The sequence below is a fragment of the Cuculus canorus genome, chromosome 20 (assembly GCF_017976375.1).
Source record: "Cuculus canorus isolate bCucCan1 chromosome 20, bCucCan1.pri, whole genome shotgun sequence".
Lineage (NCBI taxonomy): Eukaryota > Metazoa > Chordata > Aves > Cuculiformes > Cuculidae > Cuculus > Cuculus canorus.
Genome location: NC_071420.1, coordinates 9,668,494 through 9,689,645, shown reverse-complemented (window position 1 = coordinate 9,689,645; position 21,152 = coordinate 9,668,494). Strand labels below are relative to the sequence as shown.

The 21,152-nt window shown below is 42.1% G+C and overlaps 1 protein-coding gene across 7 annotated transcripts in view; it reads right to left on the bottom strand.

Annotated features, from left to right (window-relative positions):
- AUTS2 (activator of transcription and developmental regulator AUTS2) overlaps positions 1–21,152 on the bottom strand; it is a 780,406-nt gene that overhangs the window by 400,698 nt on the left and 358,556 nt on the right. For all 7 annotated transcript variants that reach the window (XM_054084892.1, XM_054084891.1, XM_054084894.1 and 4 more), the window contains one exon: positions 13,305–13,340. In XM_054084892.1, the coding sequence (XP_053940867.1) occupies positions 13,305–13,340 (36 nt within the window). The remainder of the gene's footprint in view (positions 1–13,304; positions 13,341–21,152) is intronic.

Genomic DNA, 21,152 nt, shown 5'->3' with positions numbered 1-21,152 from the left:
CAAAACCAACAACAAAGAAGTACTTAATTAGGAAGTTACATATAAAAACAAGATTTGTGAAGTGTAACACTTCTCTACACGTCTAATGACTGCATTATCACTAGCTAAGTAAGACAGACCAGGTCATGGTGCAACCTGGCACAGCTCTGGTGATGCCAATGGAATCAGACTGGTCAACACAAAACTTGAAACTCTGGTACTAGACTCATACAGTTGTTCTTTCTTAATCCTGTGCCTTTTTCCCCTCCATAAACACATTGACTAATGGACAGCAACTGGGTACTGCCTTCTGACGGTTAAGATCACGTAGTTATTTACACTGAATATTTGTGTGTGACATCCTTTTCTCTCCAGTGGTTTATTTATTTCCTCTCAAACTTTGAATGTGACTTCAGTTGTGAGCTTTCTGAGCTTAACTTCTGTTAATGTACATAGACACGTATATAGAACCTAATGAAAGGAACTCTCAGCCTATTACTGAGTTCCTAATGTAGAAATCATTCCGATGTCCACAGACATTTAAACCACTACGCTTTGCACATCATCCTAAAATCACCTCCCCTTTGACCCTCTATCGACTATGCCATATGTATGATTCATGATAGAGGAAAATATTTTCTTCCAATATATATGCAAAAGCTTCATGAAACAAAGTGTGATTAACTAAAGTTAAATTGAGTCACCTTAATTTGGAGAAGTATGAGCTTTAAAAATAGGTATTTATTAAGAAACTGAATTCCTAAGTAGTATCTCTCTTGGTGGTATAAATATCTGACATAGAATTAATCAAGCGAGCATCTTGGAGAAAATATTAAAGTAGCACACAATTTGATACCACCGCAAAAAAGCAATCAAAGGGGAGCGTGGCAATAAATTAATATAGAAAGTTATATACCCAAACCAGACTAAAAGTAATTTTGTAAGTCAGCAGTAAAAAGTTAAATAAACACTAATTTAATCTATTTTAGATGCAGCAGTCAATAGATTAAATACTTTACTGCTCTCTAGCTATATGAATAGAGTCATCTGGCATAAAAATTGAAAAAAAGAATATAGGGAAGAACATATCCCTATTCAGACCATAAGCATTGTGGAAAGCATGAGCATGGAAACATGGAGAGAATCAGACCTCCTGGGTCAGGGAAAGTGTTTTCCACGGGAAAAGTGCAAAAGGACCTTCTGATGCAACGACCTTCAGATAATGGTTGCGACCTATTTTCACCATGCTGCTTTTCTATGCACTTTTTAGGCAGCACAATCATCCTCTTAGTGGGAACAAGCATTTCACATTCCTCTGAGGTATGCAGTGAAAGGAAATGATTAGTTCCTCCAAAGAGGTATCCTGCATCGGAAGCAACGTATTTCCTAGCAATGTGGAATGAGGAAGAGAAAGATGGAAGAAACAGAAAAGGGGGTCAGTGGATCATTGCTTCTAAAACCCCCCTGGGTTTCAATTATTCACATACATATTCATCATCACTATTGGGTGGACAACTCCATTCATGAAGGTCCCTAGAGAGGACATGGAGAAGTTTAAGCAAACAAGGGCACTGATAGCAAACAAATAATGTGATTAATTTCAGATCTGAAGTTATATATGCAAGCGAGGACATGGCAGCATGAGTATCATAGCTACCTCATACACTTTCTGAAGCTTTATCTTGTTAAACAAGTTGTTGCAAACTTACTTCAGTTAAATATCCTAGATGATATTTTCAAGAAATAATAATGAGGACTTATTTCTTATCACTCCAGGGATTTGTACTGTAAATAAGCAAGAAAAAGGACTTTATGACTGAGAAATGAACGAAGAGCAAATTCATAGCAAGTTTAAGAAAATCAGAAAATGATAGCAAAACAGAGGAAAGAAGAAATGCTGGGAACTGAACTGTGAAAATGAAAACAAGAAGCAATGTAGAACGATGATACAACCAACCAAACTAATAATTTGCAAAGGTAACTAGGCAAGTATCTGTTGTAGAAGACATCTCACTGAGCTCCCTGTGCCCGAAGTCCGTCACAAACTCGATAAAGCTGTGACCAGGTTGACTCAACACCAGTATTCCTCAGTATTCCTTACAATGAATGAATGTAGACAAGTGGAAGGTTTCCTTGTCAAATGCTACAAAACTTCTACTGATTGAATCAGAACAAAGTCCTCTGAACCAATGAAGTACTCAATAAGGAAGAATATGGCCATCAGAGGGCTGCTAAGTGGCCTCTTGATACAAAGTCCTAATGATGATGTCCTTTTATTTACTGTTTCTATACCACGGGTAACTCGAGTAAGCAATATGTAAACCAAACTCATAAAAGGATCTTCAAACTACTGGGAAACAGCGGGCAAACAAATGAGGCTGGCGATGAAAGAGGAAGGCTGTTAAGAAACAGAGTGGGAATCACAAGGAAGGGCGTTTCTTTTTCTTCCTCGGGGTCAAGGAGTGCTTCTACCACAGAAGAAAATACAGTGTCATTAGGTGGTGTTGCACTGAGAGCCTTCAAGGAAGACACTCTGCTCTTACCATCATTTGCAGGACTTTTTGTTTAAACAACATTAAATTTGCATTAGCTTCGATGGAGGAAAAAGGATGGCATATAAAGGGAGAGAGGGCTGAATTAATATTCATAAGCAACATACTGGAAGAATGCTGAAGGGGTGATTTGAGGGAGCTCAGAAAGGGAGAGACAGCCAATAGTACTAGAGACCTCCTGCGTAAAACACTCTGCTCTCAAGCAAGAACTGCAACGTCTCTTTCCCATCCACACTAAATATCACCCTGTGCTAAACAGCTTTTGGATTCCCCACTCCAGGGCACTCCGGGGAGGAAACTGTTTTGGCTGAAGTTCGGCAGGAGCAGGTGGCATTCACCAGCTGCAAGTAATTTTGCTCTTGTTGGCACCACAGCGGTTCTTGGACTTCTCACAGTTTGCGTTCAGTGGGGAAGGGGGAGTGGGGAGGGAGCAAACAAGTCCTCAGTGGTGTTTAACAGCATCTCGGGCTTCACGGCTGCCTTTTCCAAGCTGGCAACTCTAAGCACACAGCAGAAGACATAGTGCTTTCAGAAGGTGCCTGCATGGATTTGCCAGCATGGGGTTCAGGTTTGCTTGTGCTTCCGTTCTCTGCTGTGAAAGCACATCGCCTCTGACAGCTGCCACTTCAAGGTGGAAACAATTCTGCAAGCCAGATGTTAATAGCGTGGGGGAGGCAGGAAGGGAGAAGAGGAGCAGGGCTCATCACCAGGTGTAAGGGAGGTCTCTGCACGTGGACTAGCTAGAATCAGAGCACCCCAAAGGACATTCCCTCTCCCAGCATCTGTGCAGTCAGTTCTCCAGTCTCTGGCTGTGTACAGAAACGGGGGCTGCAGTTGGAAAATTTCTGGGACCTATGCCTACTACCGTGCAAAAGCAAAAGCACAGTAGTACAAATACTTCAAATATTACATTTTAGATCATATTTCATCAAAGAAAGAAAGCAGAATCTGGACATTGTAAGTCTGGCAAGACCACTAAGCTGTCGATCTGAACTTAAAGCTTTTTCCATCTTCAGAAGCCATCTGAGAAATCAAAATGTAAGCATGGGAGCAGGAGAAGAGGCAGCAGTTCTCTTCCCTTCTCCATTTCTCATCACAGCAGAGGGAACTTGAAATCACAAGAGCATCTCTTCTAGGAGAATTTTTTAGTGTTTTAAGAACTTTAAATCTATTGTTCTGTCTTTTCTCTGAACTGTGCACCAGATAAACCCTTCCACCTGGTATCAGAAACGATTCCCTGAAACTGCAACCTATTCCTCTTGCACTCACTGTTCTACCCAACAGACTGATCCTTCCTTTGAAAGGTTTCTTTCCTTCTCAAATGGCACAAGTCTTACCATGTGATGCGGTGACACCATTCCAAACATGAACTCCACTCTCTGAACCTCCGCAGGGTAGAACAGTCCTTTTTTTTTTTCCCCTCCAAGCTCATTTTTCACCACCACCCCTGACAGACACATCCTCCATGGCAAAGATTAACACTTCGCTAACAATGTTATCCCATGATCTTCTATTAAAGTTGGTGTCTATTCTGCCATGTAATAACAATCTCTTTTCATCTGCTACGGTACAGCAATAAGTCAATGCTATTAAAAATGATCGGAGGGCTGCAGCACCTTCCATACAAGGACAGGCTGAGAGAGTTGGGGTTGTTCAGCCTGGAGAAGAGAAAGTTCCAAGGAGATCTTATAGAGATCTTCCAGTACCTGAAAGGGGCTACAGGAAAGCTGGAGAGGGGCTGTCCATAAAGGCTTAGAGTGACAGGACGAGGGGGAATGGGTATAAACTGGAGAGGGGCAGATTCAGACTGGACATTAGGAAGAATTTCTTCACCATGAGAGTGGTGAGGCCCTGGCCCAGGTTGCCCCAAGAAGTTGTGGCTGTGCCATCCCTGGAGGTGTTCAAGGCCAGGTTGGATGGGCCTTGGGCAGCCTGAGCCAGTGGGATGTCCCTGCCCATGGCAGAGGGGGTGGAACTGGATGATCTTTAAGGTCCCTTCCAATCCAAACTATTCTATGATTATATTAAGATGTTCTGTTAAAGTAATAGCTAGAAATCCATCTACTCACAAATGCACAGGCAGGTACCGTCTCTGCACTGAAGAGCACCATTACACAGGTCACTGAATAAAATAAACAGCTAAAACATTCATAATAAACACTCCTATAAATTACTCTCTCTTCATTCACAAGCGATTTTTATAGATTTCTCCTAGAAATTCTTTCACTGTGAAGCCACAGAATATGGCCAACTGCAGTGCCATTTAATGCCAACCTTGCGTTTGCAGCAAAAGCATAGTCGGTAATGCAAAGAGATTAGTTGGAAAACCCTCTAGCAGGGGTGAACCATCGGCATCTTGCAGCAAAGCCAGACAGCGAGCTCCTCAGTGGCGAAAGCCACCCTGATCTGACCGCCTAAGTCAAAGAACCACGCATCGTGATGCAAGATGGTTTGAAACAATAGAGTTTGCTAACGAAATGGTGGATGTGGCATCCACATTGCTCTGTGGGAGGGAGAGTTCAGAAAATCAAGTGAGATGAGGTTTCAGGAGGTGAATAAGCTACTCCAGCTGAATGCACATTAACCCTCAGGTGTAGCAAAGAAGAAAACATTTGCCCTGTTGTTTCTTCTTTTTTTTTTTTTTCCCATCGCTAAAGGAAAAACCGTCAAAAAACCTTCACTTCCTAATGGTCTGAGAACAGCAATAACCTAATAATGTTTTTCTTATTGACCAAGTACCCTCAAATATTTATAACGAACCATTACGGCATGCATTGCAACTTTACAAGCCTTCATCTAATTACTTCCACTGAAACAAACACACAAATCTTCCAGCGCCATGCTGACACGCACACAGGCTCGCCGAGCACCAAGCCTTCAGCAACCTTCCCCTGATGGACACGTTTTTCTTCAGGAAATGACACAGTGACATAGGTAAAAGGTGATTTAGATAGACTGCTGTGTCACAAATTGTCAGGATCTGATTTAAAGACCTTGCCTTTGTCAAGAAAGACAGTTGGGTGTCTGCTTTAAAGAAGTACTGGGAATATTTTCATCAAAGGTTTGAATTGAAAAACAGTGGGAGGTAAATATCTGAGATGTTGCCAAGAAAGACCGCTATATCCGTGCAATTACCATTAACAGGGGACAGCAGTGGTTCAATGAAGTAATTCAATCTGGTGTCCTACATTTTATCAGACAGCAATTTTGAGTTCTGACATAAAAGGCTGAGAAAGAGGATTGGACTCTTTTCTGTGAAATTCAGCCTTAATTCTTGCAATCAGGAGATGTGTTCTCTGCTTCAGGTACAACCTTACCACCCTTCCAAGTGAGTCAAAAGAAGAATATACTAATATTCATCCTAACAGTAATCATTCACGTACGACAAGCCATACTTCCAGCAAGATTTGGAACCCAGTGCCTGCAGTATTAAGGGAACACGGGACCTGCTTAACTACATCAGTTTTTTCCTTTCTTGGGATTCACAAGAAGAAAAAAGATCTATTGTTTAGAAGAATAAATAATATGCTGTAGCCTAAATTAGTAAATGTATACTTCCAAATTATAAGAAAGTGAGGGAGAAACAGTATTTCGTCAGAAAATGGCAAAATGAAAAGTCTATAAAAGCTCGCATCAAAATAATACCATCATTAATCCATCCATATGGCACAGTTCTATTTCCTTAGAGGCTTTTGTACTACCCTTCTCCAGAGTGACCCTATCGGTTAGTCAAAGGACAATACTGGTCATTTCCAAGGTCCCTAGGTTTGCGCGGCAGCTCTGGTTTCATCCCTGCAAGGCAGACCCGGGCCGCACAGCAGGATGACTTTCAACACAGCACTCAACGTTTTGGTGTGTCCAGCAGAGCGCCAACCCAAACAATCACCACCACAAACTCTTCTTTTGAGGGAACTCACCAGGTTTTACACTTTTAAGTCTTCTCTACCATACTGCCTTTTGCCATAATCCCTTCTTTTTGCACAAGAATGTGCTATTCTATAAATTCTCCAGTTCCATAATACAGAAATCTTGCAAGTTTTTCCATTTATTTTAAATGCACTTCAGAGAAAATGTTCATTTTATATTTTTCTGAGTAAAACGTCACCACAACCAATAATACCAGTAGATAATTTGCATCAGAAACAGTCCAGCATTGCTCCTTCCACTTGGGTTACAAAAATATCCCAAGTTCAAAACTTCAGCAACAAGGGCAAACTGGTTCTTGTTTAGTGCAGAACGTGGTCAAACACGCTTAAACATGATACAAACCCAGGACTATCAATGAAGCACTCTGTCCAGGGACTGCACATCCCTTTTCTTTCCATGATACGGAAATCTCCTCTAAGCACCCAATACTATCTTTCCTGCAAAATATTAAACATACAATAAACACATTCAATACTATTGAGCATTATCTTTTAATGATACAAAACTGAGACCCTTGGAAGATGAAGGCTTTGTATATGACAGCTTAACTGCTTGCAATCAAACTAATTGGCAGTACGATGACCTGAAATGAGTTTAAAAGCACCATAATGTGTGTTTAGCAATCAGTGAAGCAATTCTTTATTATTCAGGTTCACATTTGCAATTTGTGTCACATTATGGGAAAGAGAAAGAGAAGGGGAACATACAAAAAAAAAATTCTTCTGCTTTGCAAGAGCTGATGAGCAAAACATGAGCTACATTTAACATGGGGCATTAGAGACCAAATTTAGACCGACAGCCAATCTTAAGCCTTTCTGCTACTTATATAGATCTCACAATCTCCAGGAGAGGAAATCATAAAATTAAAAATTTGCTTATAAATGATTATGTCTTGATTTTGTAAATTGATTTTTGTTAAAAAAAATAATTAAGTTCACCTGAAATAACACCAATGAAATGTACTGAGAATGCCTCAAGGTTTTTTAAACTGTAAATGAAGCTATCTTCTAATCACTCATAACACTCCGTTCTGCCAGTGACAAAAGTCAGAGATCATTCTAGCACAGTAACCCAGCGCTGCTTAATCATAAGTGATAACTCCCTGGGGACAACATCACCTGAATGACCAAATGTCTCCAGGGTCTGTCCTAAAGAAATTCATCATTGCAGTGCTCAAAGAGAGAGGATGAAAATCTGTGTTTCAGCAATGAGGAGGCACACCTGAAAGACTTGGAATTCTGAAATCTGACTTCATTTCTGTTTAGTTGGATAAGAAACTGCTGCTGTGCCTCGCTTTTTGGTTAAGATTTGGACAATATAGTTTCACCCAGTTCAAAGAAGAACGGTAAGGATTAATATTTTAAACTCAATGCCTTTTATTCAAAAAGCATGAGCATGCCTTAGGGCGGGGTTCTACAACCTATGAGCAAATATCATTCAGAAGGGCTGCAAAAAGAGCTCAGACCATCATCATTTCCATTCAAAATGATCTGAGTAGAGATTTGTCTTGACCAAATTCCAGCCCAGGTAACTTATTCTGCTTGCCTAAGTGTTCCTCAAATATTGAGTTCATAATATGTTTTCCTTAAGCTCCAGAAAAATACAGATTTTTGTTCTCCAAAACCAGTTGATTTGCTCCAGCTATTCTCGTCGTGATTAGCAGGATGCTGCAAATACACATCCACCTGCTTTTGCTGTTCCTGCTTTGATGGTCATATCGTCAGCAAACTCTTTAATGAGTCTCCGTTGTCCCTAGGAACAGCACTACCGTTTATATATGCTAGAATTAATAGACCTGGGGTAGATGTTATTACACATAATGTATTTACTCGGCAACGATGCCTCCTTTACAGCAGCTGTTACAATGCATTGGATTTTCAATGGCTGCTGGAAGACAAAAGACAACACCTATAAGATTTCAGATAAAGAAATGACAGGGGTTCCAGGTGTCATTTCTCCAGACCAAATCTGCTCCACTGAGGTCTGCAAACACTAACACGTAATGATCACTTATAGTGAGATTTCTACTGGGGATCTCGTCTACTGGGGATCTCACCCACTGTTCTTGATTCTTGACTCTGAATTTACTATCAGAAGATTCATAACCTCTGTTGTCAGCTTTGCTTCTGCAAAGAATGGGCACACGGAGATTTTAAAGTGGAGCTAAAATGGATTTCAGTATACCCTTCGCAATAATACTCGGTAAACTAATTACATTGGGAAAATTGGAGATCATTCATTACCCTCCTAAGCAAATTAGGATTTGTTAACCATGATTTATAGTGCCAAACACAGGATAACAAGCATTGTCTTTTCTACTGCATTCACAGGGGACATGACAGTTTATTAAGTGTGGTGCCATCCCAACAGCCACTGCTGTAGTGCTTTTGTAGATTCACAATATTTCAGATGGATATACACTTACACATAAGCAAAATACATTTAACTGTTTGGCTTCTAAAGTCAAGCATTAAAAATAACTGAGCAACTTAATCTACTTGAAAGAACAACAACTCTTAATTTACCAACATCGCTGTGAATATGACGTGCAGTAAAGCAGAACCAGCTCTGTACCATGAGATGGTCGGATTTCTTCAAGAGCATCATTTGAAATAGAAACAGAGAATAGTTTAGGTGGGAAGGGACCTTAAAGATCACCCAGTTTCAACCTCCCTGCCATGGGCAGGGACACCTTCCACCGGATCAGGCTGCCCAAGACCCATTCAACCTGGCCTGGAACACCTCCAGGGATGGGGCAGCCACTGCTTCCCTGGGCAACCTGTGTCAATGCCTCACCACTCACATCATGAAGAAATAAGTTTATCTAATCTGTTTGTTTCTCTCCTGTGCAAACTAAGTGGTCTTGCTGTACTCTCCTAGAGCGGAGCTTCTTAACACAGTCCCACCAGAAGGAAGCCAACAACATTACAAACGTGACCGCCTCAAAGGCTACTTGGTGTCACTGCTATTGCATAGAGACCAGACAATGAAGGAAAATCTACTAGGTTTACAGGCGCTACCTGAGAATACGAGCCCAGAGAACGTGCTATAATTCCACAGCTCCGTAAGGTAACGTTTGGGGTGGAAATCAGTCCTATAGCACAGCGAAATAGCTGGCACTATCTAGGCCAAATACTGGTTTTCTATCATCTCTATAGGAATACCACTGGTGCTCCACTTACTCTCCCTGGGATGAGTTTTTAGAGCTCTGAGTAATGTAACACAACATTGCACAATGCAGTGTCCCAGCGGCATGCTGCAACTGCGCAAACATCTGCTGAACTGAACCCACTCAGGGCCAAACTGGATAGCACAACCGATTAGCTAGAGCCTTCGGGAATATGCTCACAATTTATGTTTGTCTGAGTCACCAGCCCACGTGCAAATTGCATTTTCCATTTTTTTTTTTTCCTTTTTTTTTGAAGGTGGAGCAAGAGCATTGTTTGGAAAAGAAGTGTCGCCAGAGTTTCCTTCTCCCTTCCAAATCCCCAAACGCTGTTCCCATCACCAGCTTATTACCAAATTCTATCCAGCTCTTTAAAACCAACAAACTATGGTTTTTGGGGAAAAAAACCTGCTAAGCAAAAATAAAAAATAAAGAATAAAAGGGAACAGAAACCCTTCAGAAGTTGCCACAAAGACTTGAGGAGTAAACCAATGCAAGAAATAGAAACAAGTTGCATGAACAACTTGATGGAGGTTGCCAACCCTGTCCGCTGACTCACAGCAACGGTGGGACGGCGAAGCAGGCAGAGTGGACGCCCTTCCCAGGTCATGTGGGTTTTACCTTTACCTACTCCTTGTCAAGAAATGCTAACATAAAGACAACAAAAACGTACGAATCCAGTCACCACCTTTGCCATTCATAAATTTATAGCACAAACCTGGGTCTGACTTCAGCCTCCACCACTGCTGGAAATGTAGAATGAACTACTAGGATAAACAGAGTGACCTTAGGAGGTTCTCTAGAGATTAAAGAATGCCACAGCAGTTTTTTGCTGTGCCACAACATGCACAGCATTCAGACACATCGCAGACACACGAACCTCTTGCCATCAAGCCGAGCATCTGCCTTAATCGTGGTTCTTAAAGGAGATTCCAAGCCCAACAAAGGTTATTTCCATTGCATAAATGCTTACGCTAGGCCTTAACACACAAAGATTCCATTAGTTTAAGCAGCAAATATAAACTACTTAATCCATACCTCAGTATCCATTTATTACTGAATAAAATCTGCTTCCATCTCTGCTTCCGCTTTCTGGAGTAGAAATGCATGGATAGCAAATCTACCGTTAAGTCACTTTAACTTACCTGTTTGCCTCAGTTTGCTTCAGTGCGCTCCAACATGTGAGATATTGTGGTCCAAAGTACAACAGAGATTGATCATAATTTCCATAGGGAAACGCCTTCCTATTATCTACTAAGCTAAAAACTATTGTTGTTTGATTTGAGACCAATGACCCTTGTTTTGATGTTCTGCATTAACACTAAACACAAAAAACCCACAGTCTTTTCCAGTTAAAAGCTCTGGAAAAAAGAAGTCAATTCAAGTGCATATTCTTTTTAACTTTGATAATATAATAATTACATTTATCAGAAACACATGCTAATTGGATCATGCCGGAGCATTTTTCCCATTGTCTGGTACCACAAAACACATCTGGGTTTTATTTGCTCCATGTAAGTTAATAAGGGGTACGGACTTTTTTAAAACAATAAGCAAGATAATACTTAAAAACAATTTTCCAATGTGAAGAGACAAAAAAACAACCATCACTTTCTTCCAAGTCTGCGTAAGCGTAAAAATGACTTTGAGATAGAAACTGAAAGACTTTTTCTATCTACTCCGCTATTAGTGAAGAAAGAAAAAGAAAGTTAAAGGAATCTTACTCCGACTATTTGTAAGAAACAGTGCAGTTAAATATATCATATTAATGGAACCTAACGAGGGCTGTGTCCCCCACCTACACAGATCCAAATCAGGATGATTTAAAGCGCCAGTACATTGGCACTAGAAGATGTCAGGCTTCTTCTTGTTACTAAATCCCCAACTCGGGGGAACTGGAAACTTTCAAGCTTTTTGCTGGAGCATAGGGGATGTTGACACCTTCCAGATTTTCACTTCACTGGACCAACCCACAGACAGTATGGTGCAAGGGAACAGCAGATGGCTTTTCTTCTGTTACCTCTGCTTCCTAAAGATGAAGCTGAACATTGTTCTTAAACCATGCATATTCAGCTCCGCTATAAGGAGAACAAGGCGTATTTATATATGCTCAAGCCTTCTATTCCATATTATATTTGTCCCATTCCAAAGCATGCCTGTGTTCATATAATTTGAATTTTAAGTGCCAACAGAGGAAAGCAATTTGCTCTGAACTATGGAAAGACATTTATTCTCAATGCAAAATAAGCATCGAGCCATTTGGTATTATTTTTCCCTTCATTCCCTCCCTCTTAAAAGCACCTAGGACAAAAACCAGGGGAAATGCTGTAAAAAAAAAAAAGAAATATTGTTTTGTTTTTTTTCCTTTCACAACTTACCTTACACCAATTTGGGCTTTAGTATAAATAGAAAAACTACCACAAAACTTTTTTCAGGTGACAATGCTCTTTTCAGACCTTACCACGGGCAGGAGTAAGAACATTCAGTTTGGGCAATGTAAATCCAGCAGGACGTGGCATTTCTCCAGGTATTAAGCAATTTTTGTGCTTGCATTTTACACTTTACATAGGAGGTCACACACATACAGTTTAATCCCATAACTTTCTTACAGGATCACAGACCTCTATGAAAAAAAGACTAAATTTCACCATGTACCAATGGAAGAAAATTACTTACTGGGAATCTGACAAGAAAGCAAAAAGGTTTTTTTCAATCACATAATCAAACACTGTATAGTTTTCTTTCTCCCAGAGTTTGATGAGAAGATAGAAGCAGGCTTTGATTACACTACCAATGATGCAGAGTGATGCTATAGAAGTCTCACTGCATTTTACCCACCTGTTTTGGACATTCATAATGTTCTATTTCTCCTACAGATATTATAAAGGCAGAAAAGACATGCTCGGAGAATAAAGCATACGTTACAAGTTCAAGAGAGTATAAGCAATTTAAATACAAATCTTGGAGGAAAATAAAGAGTGCATTGGAGTGACTGGAAAACATTTTTTACTCCCAAACTTATCTGTGCAAGTAAAAGGCATATTGACGGATGTGGAAATGAACAGAGAGAAAGTTATGAGTATAGACCATTAGGTCAATAGAGTGGCATGCAAATAAATAACATAAAAAGACTAATCCATTCTCAAAACAGCTGGGGCCTGATCCTCTTCTCATGATGTAAAATGTAAATCAAGCATAAACACAAAATTACAGCTGCATTTTCCAAGACCATCTATGAGACATGGGGCTGTTAACCAACAGGCAGAAATCACTGTCGCACGTTCTCTGGACTGTGGTGCGCAGGAGATGACACAAGACTGCCGTAATCGGCTCTCCAGAGCCTACGGATCCATGAGAACTAGCACAAGGGGAAATCAGGATCCTACCATCTCGGATTAGAGAGCCGGTTAGACCACGGTTCATTTTATTTGCTGTAATTGTGTAAATTAAATGTCGTTGGAATTTATGTAGTAATTAATATGACACCAGATTAGTTCAGGAAAACATTGACCACCATGTCTGAAATATTACTTATAATGCATTCATGGAGGAAGAAGGAGAAAGGGAGAAGTTAACCCATTGGGTAGACTGAGATAGGTTATTTCTGATAAGACACTTTGGTTTCAGAAGCAATGCTATGCTGTCCAGAGGCGCATGCGTTAAAGTCGAGGTACACTTACAAAGTAGCCTGTTCCCAAGCTGGAAGGAGCTGAGCTCTGCAATAAAACACAAAGACGAAGTGGAAAGTCAGTGATGGTTTTTAACACGTTCCAATCCACACAGCTCATTACCAGCCCTTTCCAAGCTTTTCATCACTACATCACAGCACCAATGTGCTGCCCCTTGTCATCTGCTACTAAACAAACACGGTGTTGCTTAATTTTTCCCTTTACATCTCTCAAAGACTCTGAGATGGTAACGTGCTATTTACTGAATTCCAAGCTTCCGCGGTGGACGTAATTGCCAATTTATTTGACAGGCAGGTGGGTAATGAATTAATGATGGCATTTCGCCCTGCACTGAGACTAAACAGACACTCATCAGCCAGCCTCCCTGACATGCTGACATTCAATGCCCTGGACTCCAGCTACTCAGCTCTGTGGCCACAAAGGGGCAGGCGGGAGGGGGAAAGGAAAGGAAAAAAACCAACGTTGATTGACTTCAAAACAAAAAGCCCGGTGGATTTGGATGACTTTTTCAGTGTATGACCTGTTTGCCAATTTATTCCCGAAAGGCCCTGGTTAGTACACACATAGTGCTTTTCTAAAATAAGACATTTTGTAAACATAATTAGTAGTCTGAAATGTAAAGAACGTGTGGGCACAGAGAAGCCGTTTCAGTCAATGCACCATTTCCTGGAGAATGAAGGCACTACAATTTCCCATTTGGATGTCCACGCTGCTTGACAAAGCAAGCACTTAAAAAGAAAATAAAAAACAAACCACAAATATCTACAGCGTAAAACAGATTTCAAACCTTGGACTAATACAAATATTACCGCTATGGAAAATAATCAAAAGGTTTAAATGCTTAAAACAAAATGCATCATGAAATTCAGTTTAAGTGGGACATGATCACAACCTCTACATACACAGGAATTAAGGAGATAAAGGGTTTTGTTTCATTAGTTTTTCATCCAAGCAATGGGGATTACACAGCAGGTTCTCTTGGAGACACGGTGGGAGATCTAAACATCTCAGTCCTAATCCAGGTCACTGCCTGTTACATTAAAGGGTGAACAGTTCCCAGCGCTGCAGCCCCATCACCTGAAACACCTCACGCCAAGCTAGTCGATGGACAAGGAAGCAAAACGCAGAGGATAATTCTCCGGTGAGCAGTGAGTAGTCCAGATGACCAGTCTTTAACTCCTCTAGCTCGATTCTTGTCCCGGCTCTCTAGCACAACCCCACCTGCAGTAATGACACAGCTCAGCGACTACCAGGAACTGCTTAGGAGCCCCAACCAGCCTTGGCAAATCCTTGGAAACACAGAATTCCCATCACTGTCATTCCTGCTCTGAGACACCACTGCACGGAAGCCTAACAACAAATTCTCTTGATTCTTGGCCACAGAGTGCAGTGCTGACATGAAAGAAAATACCCTCCCTGCAAGGGGCTGACGGTGTCGGTACTGAACTCGGCACGGCAGAAATAGATTGTGCCAAGTACTTTTAAATGAACAGCAAAATTCATTGCAGATAATCAGAATATCACTGTGTTCACCAAAGCACTACTAATAAGAGAGGCTCAGAGAGGTTACGTGCATGTAAGGAAAGGCCTTCTGGTTTAAGCCACTGGAAGCTAAAGACTTAGCAAGAGGCAATCACCTTGGTCATCATAAGGGCACCAATATCATAAAATCAACAAGCTCTGTTGGGACTTCTTATACAAACTTCTTCAGTTCTGGGCCCCTCACCACAAGAAGGATGTTGAGGCTCTGGAGTGTGTCCAGAGAACAGCAACGAAGCTGGTGAGGGGCTGGAGAACAAGTCTTATGAGGAGCGGCTGAGAGAGCTGGGGTTGTTTAGCCTGGAGAAGAGGAGGCTGAGGGGAGACCTTATTGCTCTCTACAACTGCCTGAAAGGAGGTTGTGGAGAAGAGGAAGCTGGGCTCTTCTCCCCAGTGACAAGGGACAGGACAAGAGGGAATGGCCTGAAGCTCTGCCAGGGGAGGGTCAGACTTGACATCAGCAAAAAATTTTACACGGAAAGGGTCACTGGGCACTGGCAGAGGCTGCCCAGGGAGGGGGTGAAGTCACCTTCCCTGGAGGTGTTTAAGGGACGGGTGGACAAGGTGCTGAGGGGTATGGTTTAGGGAGTGTTAGGAATGGTTGGACTCTATGACCCAGTGGGACCCTTCCAACCGAGTCATTCTATGATTCTATGAACAAACAAAACCGCTGTGGAAATTTGGAAGGTATGTGGTTCCCACCCCTCTGTACTCTCCCTCTTACACACTGTGGCTACTGGAGGACTCGAGCTCTGCAGCCTCCAGATGTGGTTATCAGCATGCAAGGGGAGACCAACAGAACTACAGGAATCCTTAAGTCCCTCTGGCCTCACTCTCACGGCTTTGGGGCCTCAAGCTCCCTCTGCTGCCATCAGGTACAGCAAGAGCCACCTGGTCCCAGTGACAACATCCATGGAAGCTCCTCTACAGCAGCATCCCGCTGCAGCGGAGAGGACCGGGCAGGGCAGGCTTGGGAGCTTGCAAACAAGAGGGCCCTCGACTCGGACCAATTGCTCTGCTTTCCTCTACGTCCCTGCGCCCGTGCAGCTTGGAATAACCTGCTAATAACTTAGTCAACACATGTGCCAGCTACTGTTTGTAGCCAGGAATTCTCCTTCTGGGGCCACACACCACATTTGTGAGCCAACGCCACCGCAGGCTGATGCTCTGCGACACTGGGAGAGACCATGTGTCCTCACACGGCAGGTTGGCTTCTAAGGCATTTACTTCCCTGGGAAAGCACATTACACTGCCCTTCGCTTTACTCATTTTGCTTTGTACTGCATGTGATTTCCATTCTTTTGATTTAAGCTAGAGATGTACCCACAAAGTACCGCACGTGCAATCATGATTACGCTTTTCTTTGAGCTGGGTACAGATGCCAGTCGAGTCCCGCTCTTTCACTTACAATTTTTAGACCTTACTTTAGAAGCTGAAAGTGCCAAAGTTTGCATTCTGCATCTGTGTGTAATTTTTGTCTGCTTTTTATTCCAAGTTTTGGAAGGATCAAGTATCAAAACAAAACAATAAAAAGGGAGAAAAAAAGAATAAGCAAACAAAGTATTTCCCACTGAATATTTCCGTTCCTTCAAAAGCGGTGCTGCAATGGCTATGGGAGGGCAGTCGAAACACGACAGTCAAATGACTTTCAGCAAAAAGAAATAACTGCGCATTTTCAGGGAATTTGAGTTTGCTTGATGGAAATACAGCCCTTCGCAAAGTGCATGCTGCATATGGATAGTACAAAGTGCAAACTCTCTTTAATTGAAGTCATTAAGAAAGACTGCATTGCACATGCGTGAACGACTATGTCAGCTGTGTTGTGAACTGCACGTTGACAGAACACGTGGGTTGAAGCAAGGGCTATGCAAGAAGACAGCTTCTCACCTCTTCTGATAACTCCCAATCGCAAAAGGATCCTACTGCCCAGTGCTCAGCCTCGGTGCCAACTGATGAACTTGATGCTGTGTATGCAGCACCTTTACAGCCCATGCTGAGTCGTGACCTCGCACTGGGTGGTTCTACAGCTCTTACATAAAGGGCGCCTATAACAGAGGCAATGGTTTCACTGTCTGAAACCCTCTGCAGAATTTGACATTAGATATATGATTTGATATTCACACAACCACCAGCAGAATCCTGCATCGGATGCCCACCAGCAAAACACAAGTCACTTGCTTAAAATTAACAGGTTTTGGGTTTGTTATTTTCCTTCTGTCTTTTTATGATCTCTCTTTTTTTTTTATTATTATTATTCTTATTCCTTTCTTAAAGAGAAGAACTTTTGGCCCAGGAGCAAAAATGTAGCAACTCTCATGTGAGCATTAGTTTATTGTGTACCAAAGAAAATTACATCCTTGAGGTCTTGGAAGGCACAGTTCTACCCATTTTGCATATATATTGTGCATTACTTGGGGAGCTGGGTGGGGAGAAAGACTGCGTTGTACATATTCGTTCTGGCTATTGTTTATGCAGGTCTGACTGAATGAAGGAACAGTGGGTATCATTTCAATTTCTGATGTCAACATCAAATTACTTATTTAATTTCATGCCTGGCGAAGCATTGTATAGCTACACGCAGAATCATTTCACTTCATTTGTTATGCTGTGTTTTCTTGGCGATTGGCTTGCCTTCCAACTGACAGCTTTAATTACGACATGAATTTGATTGCACTGCCGAGGAATTAACATAATGCAACAAAGCATTTAAGCACCCAACCTTAGACATGCAAACACACACATACATACCCCCACGTACACACACACCGCCGCAGCCACAGCAGCTGAGCAGCTTCTAGCACACACACAAACACACATAGGGCTTTGCTGCTGTTATTCCACTTCAGACACAGCCAAGATTACTGAGGACATTCTAGAGAAGGAAAAGAACTAAGGATTTCAGAGCACAGAACCCAACGACTGTTCCTCCGTTTGTCTTTCTTTGGGCTCAGTACACAGGTGAGAGGAATGGGAGATGGAGAATTGAAAATACCCCATATTTGGGGGTGAAATCTTGAGCTGTCCTCAGGATTTCACTGCTAAGGCTGTTTATACCTTTCTTTCCAGAGGAGACAACAACAAACCCGTGGGCAGGGCACTCCAGGACATACTCTTCATGGACACTCCCTGTAACCTGTCCTCAAGCGCCAAGCACACAACGTGGTAGGAGCAAACAGCTACAAAGCGTGGGGGAAAGGGAAGCGCTCAGGAAAGAGTGTGTCATCGTCCATGAGAGCCCACAACGAGATCTTTAATGTAGGGGACAAACAGAAAGATTCCTGACCCATTTCCCTATTCAAACCCAGAAACAATATTCCAGACAGAAAGGTGCCAACTATTGTGATTCCTTGTTCAGCAAGAGCATGCAGAGGACAGACAATCCATGCTCTGTTGTGTGGTCAAAGTGCAAGACCCGTGCTGCCATTGACCACAGGTGAGAGGCTTTTACTCTGCACCCCCTTGCTGAAAGCCTGCACCCAACAGCAGCAGAAAGGGCTGAGGATGCCTGAAGCAGCCCTCTCTCGTCAGCCACCGCTCGTCCTGCCGCCGCATCGGCTTTACCGTGATGATGAGCAAGGCTCGCTTCACAGCCATTGGATTTTGAACAGGACTAGCAATGATGAGAGTGAACTCCAGTTCTGTGGCAGACCAGAAATTTAGGAGTGTGCACCAAAGAAATGAGTTTTTTCTGGTTCGTTTTTAATTAGCAAAGAGGTGACTGAACCCTCTGTGCATTCACCATCCAGGTTAGCTGTAATTCTCACGCTTCCCTCAAGGAATCTCCTGTCTGCTTTGTAAAATAAGGCTAAAAGGCACCCCGTGTATTCCAAAGTGGGAAGACTCAATTAAAAATAAATACATACAGAAAGGTAAGGAACACAAGCTGACTGAGCTCCAAGCTGAGGAAAACAGAAAGCGCTGCCATCTTGTCTCCAAGCAAAATCCTAGCAAAATGAATTCTACTACTGGCAAGATTTTGATGAGATTAAATTGACTACAGCACCCTATATATAAAAGAGGAGCAGCTCTCCAATTTCTCTTTTAGGCCCCTGAAGCTACCTCTGCCCATAAAGGAAAAAAAACAAGTTGTCATTCCAAAAAAATACTATAAAGGGGAAAAAGGCAGAGAGAAATCGGTTTATGAAATTCAGGCGGGGAGATGTATCAGGGCACTGTCAAATGCTTGCAACGGCGCATTCAAGCAGTCATTGTCCCTAATCTGGCAGAGGTCAAGTTCTCTGCTAATTATGCTCTCTCACAGAGGGGTGTGTGCATGTGTGTACACGTGTGCGAGAGGAGGACAAAGAAAGGAGTTGATGGAAATCAGTCTCACTGCATTGCATCTGACAAGAACATAGGATATTCCTCTTCCTACTGTCTGGTGCTATTTCAAGCCTCATTATGAGAAAAGTCTCCTGTTTAACATGGTCTTTTCATTGAATTATCTCCTTTTCATTTTTGACCACCTCTGTTGCAAATGCTGCAAACTACCTGCTTGGATCTCATTAGTCCAGAAAGGAGATATTCCTTGTAAACACGTTTTGCATCAATCTGCATTATGCAAGGACTGTAGGTACATTTACAATCTGCAGAGTTGAAAGATATCTGACAGGAGAGGGAATGAAGCCACTGACATGTCAGTCTGCAACTGGATATTCATTATACGGTCTCCCTCATTCTGCATCTGTCACTAAGCTATCACTTAGGCTCTGCATTAAAGCTCATGAAGCTAACATTTCTGTTTCAACAGCTTACTTACAACTAGGGATTTGAAAATTGATCATCCACCTAGAGTATATGCACTTCATTCATTATACATATTTCCATGCAGTAGCCACGCTTAATCTTACAACGCCGTCGGGCTACGTCAGTGGAGATTCATTATATTTCGTGTCCAAAATTCGCTTGCTGACCTCAGGGTTAATCTGCCTGCAATATTTTATAGTTTTGTTCTATCTTCTGTTGAGTACAAAACTTTTTGCCTATTTTTTTTCTGAGAAAATAGTGTTCAAATCAGAAGATTATGTTCAGAGAAAACTTACTGGCTTGTCTGTAGCTTTTCCTGGACAGTAATTTGCAGGTATCGTTATACAACTCACACCATTAAGAGATATTATTTAAAATAACCTTATTAAGCTCTTGGTGCATCGCTGTGCATAAGAGACCAGTTCAAGGTGGGCTCACCCATAGCCGCAGGGGAACTATCACTAGCACTTACACAGAATCACAGAATGATTTTGGTTGGAAAAGATCTTTAAGATGATCGAGTATAACCATCGATCCAGCTCTGCTAACTCCACCACTAGACCATGTCCCTGAGTAAGACATCTACTTGTCATTTAAACACCTCCCGGGATGGTGACTCAACCGCCCCTTTGAGCAGCCTCTGCCAGTGCTTGACAACCCCCTCCATAAAGAAATTCCTTGTAATATCCAACCTAAATCTCCCCTGGCACATCTTGAGGCCCTTTCCCCTTTTTCTATCACTGGCTACCAGGGAGAAGAGACCAACGCCCACCTCGCTACAACCTCCTTTCAGGCAGCTGTAGACAGCAACGAGGTCTCCCCTCAGTCTCCTTTCTCCAGACTAAACACCCCAGCTCCCTCAGCCGCTCCTCACAAGGCTTGTGCTCTAAACCCTTCATCAGCTTTGTTGTCCTTCTCTGGACAAGCTCTAGCATCTCAATGTGCTTCTTGTAGTGAGAGCCTCGTCATTTGAAAACAGTGGGGGTTTGCCCTTGGGAAAGAGAGAAATGCAGAGCAGTATTTACTGACTGAAGGAGCCTGGGAAAGGCCACCCCACACTCAGGCAAGGAGAGAGTTATCTCACGCATGTTTTTCAAATCTCGGTTGAACTGGCAGCACCAGACCGCAGAGACACATGCTTGTATTGCAATGAATTATCAAAGCTTCAAGGAACTTACTTATTAAGCAAAACATAAATTATGTATAACATTTTAAAATATACATTTTCACATATATTTACATAATGCTCCTTTTGAGCAACCTGTGAATCCCTATGTCCTCTCTTGGGTATACTGGGGAAGTTATATTTGCTCTCCACTTCCTTTTAATTTGCCATAGTGCCAAGACAAAGGGAAAGTATTGTAAAAACATCAGAGAAAAGCTGTATTTGATCAGTGGAAGGGGAAACAGGACCCTGCTCCCACTGCCAGGTCTGGCACTGCAACACTTGAGCTGCTGGGAAGCTCAAATAAACCTCAGAGTTCTCCACTCGGTTCATTGCAAGGGACTGACAAGGCTAAATTAAAACCATGTTTGTAACGAGCTGTGAATTTT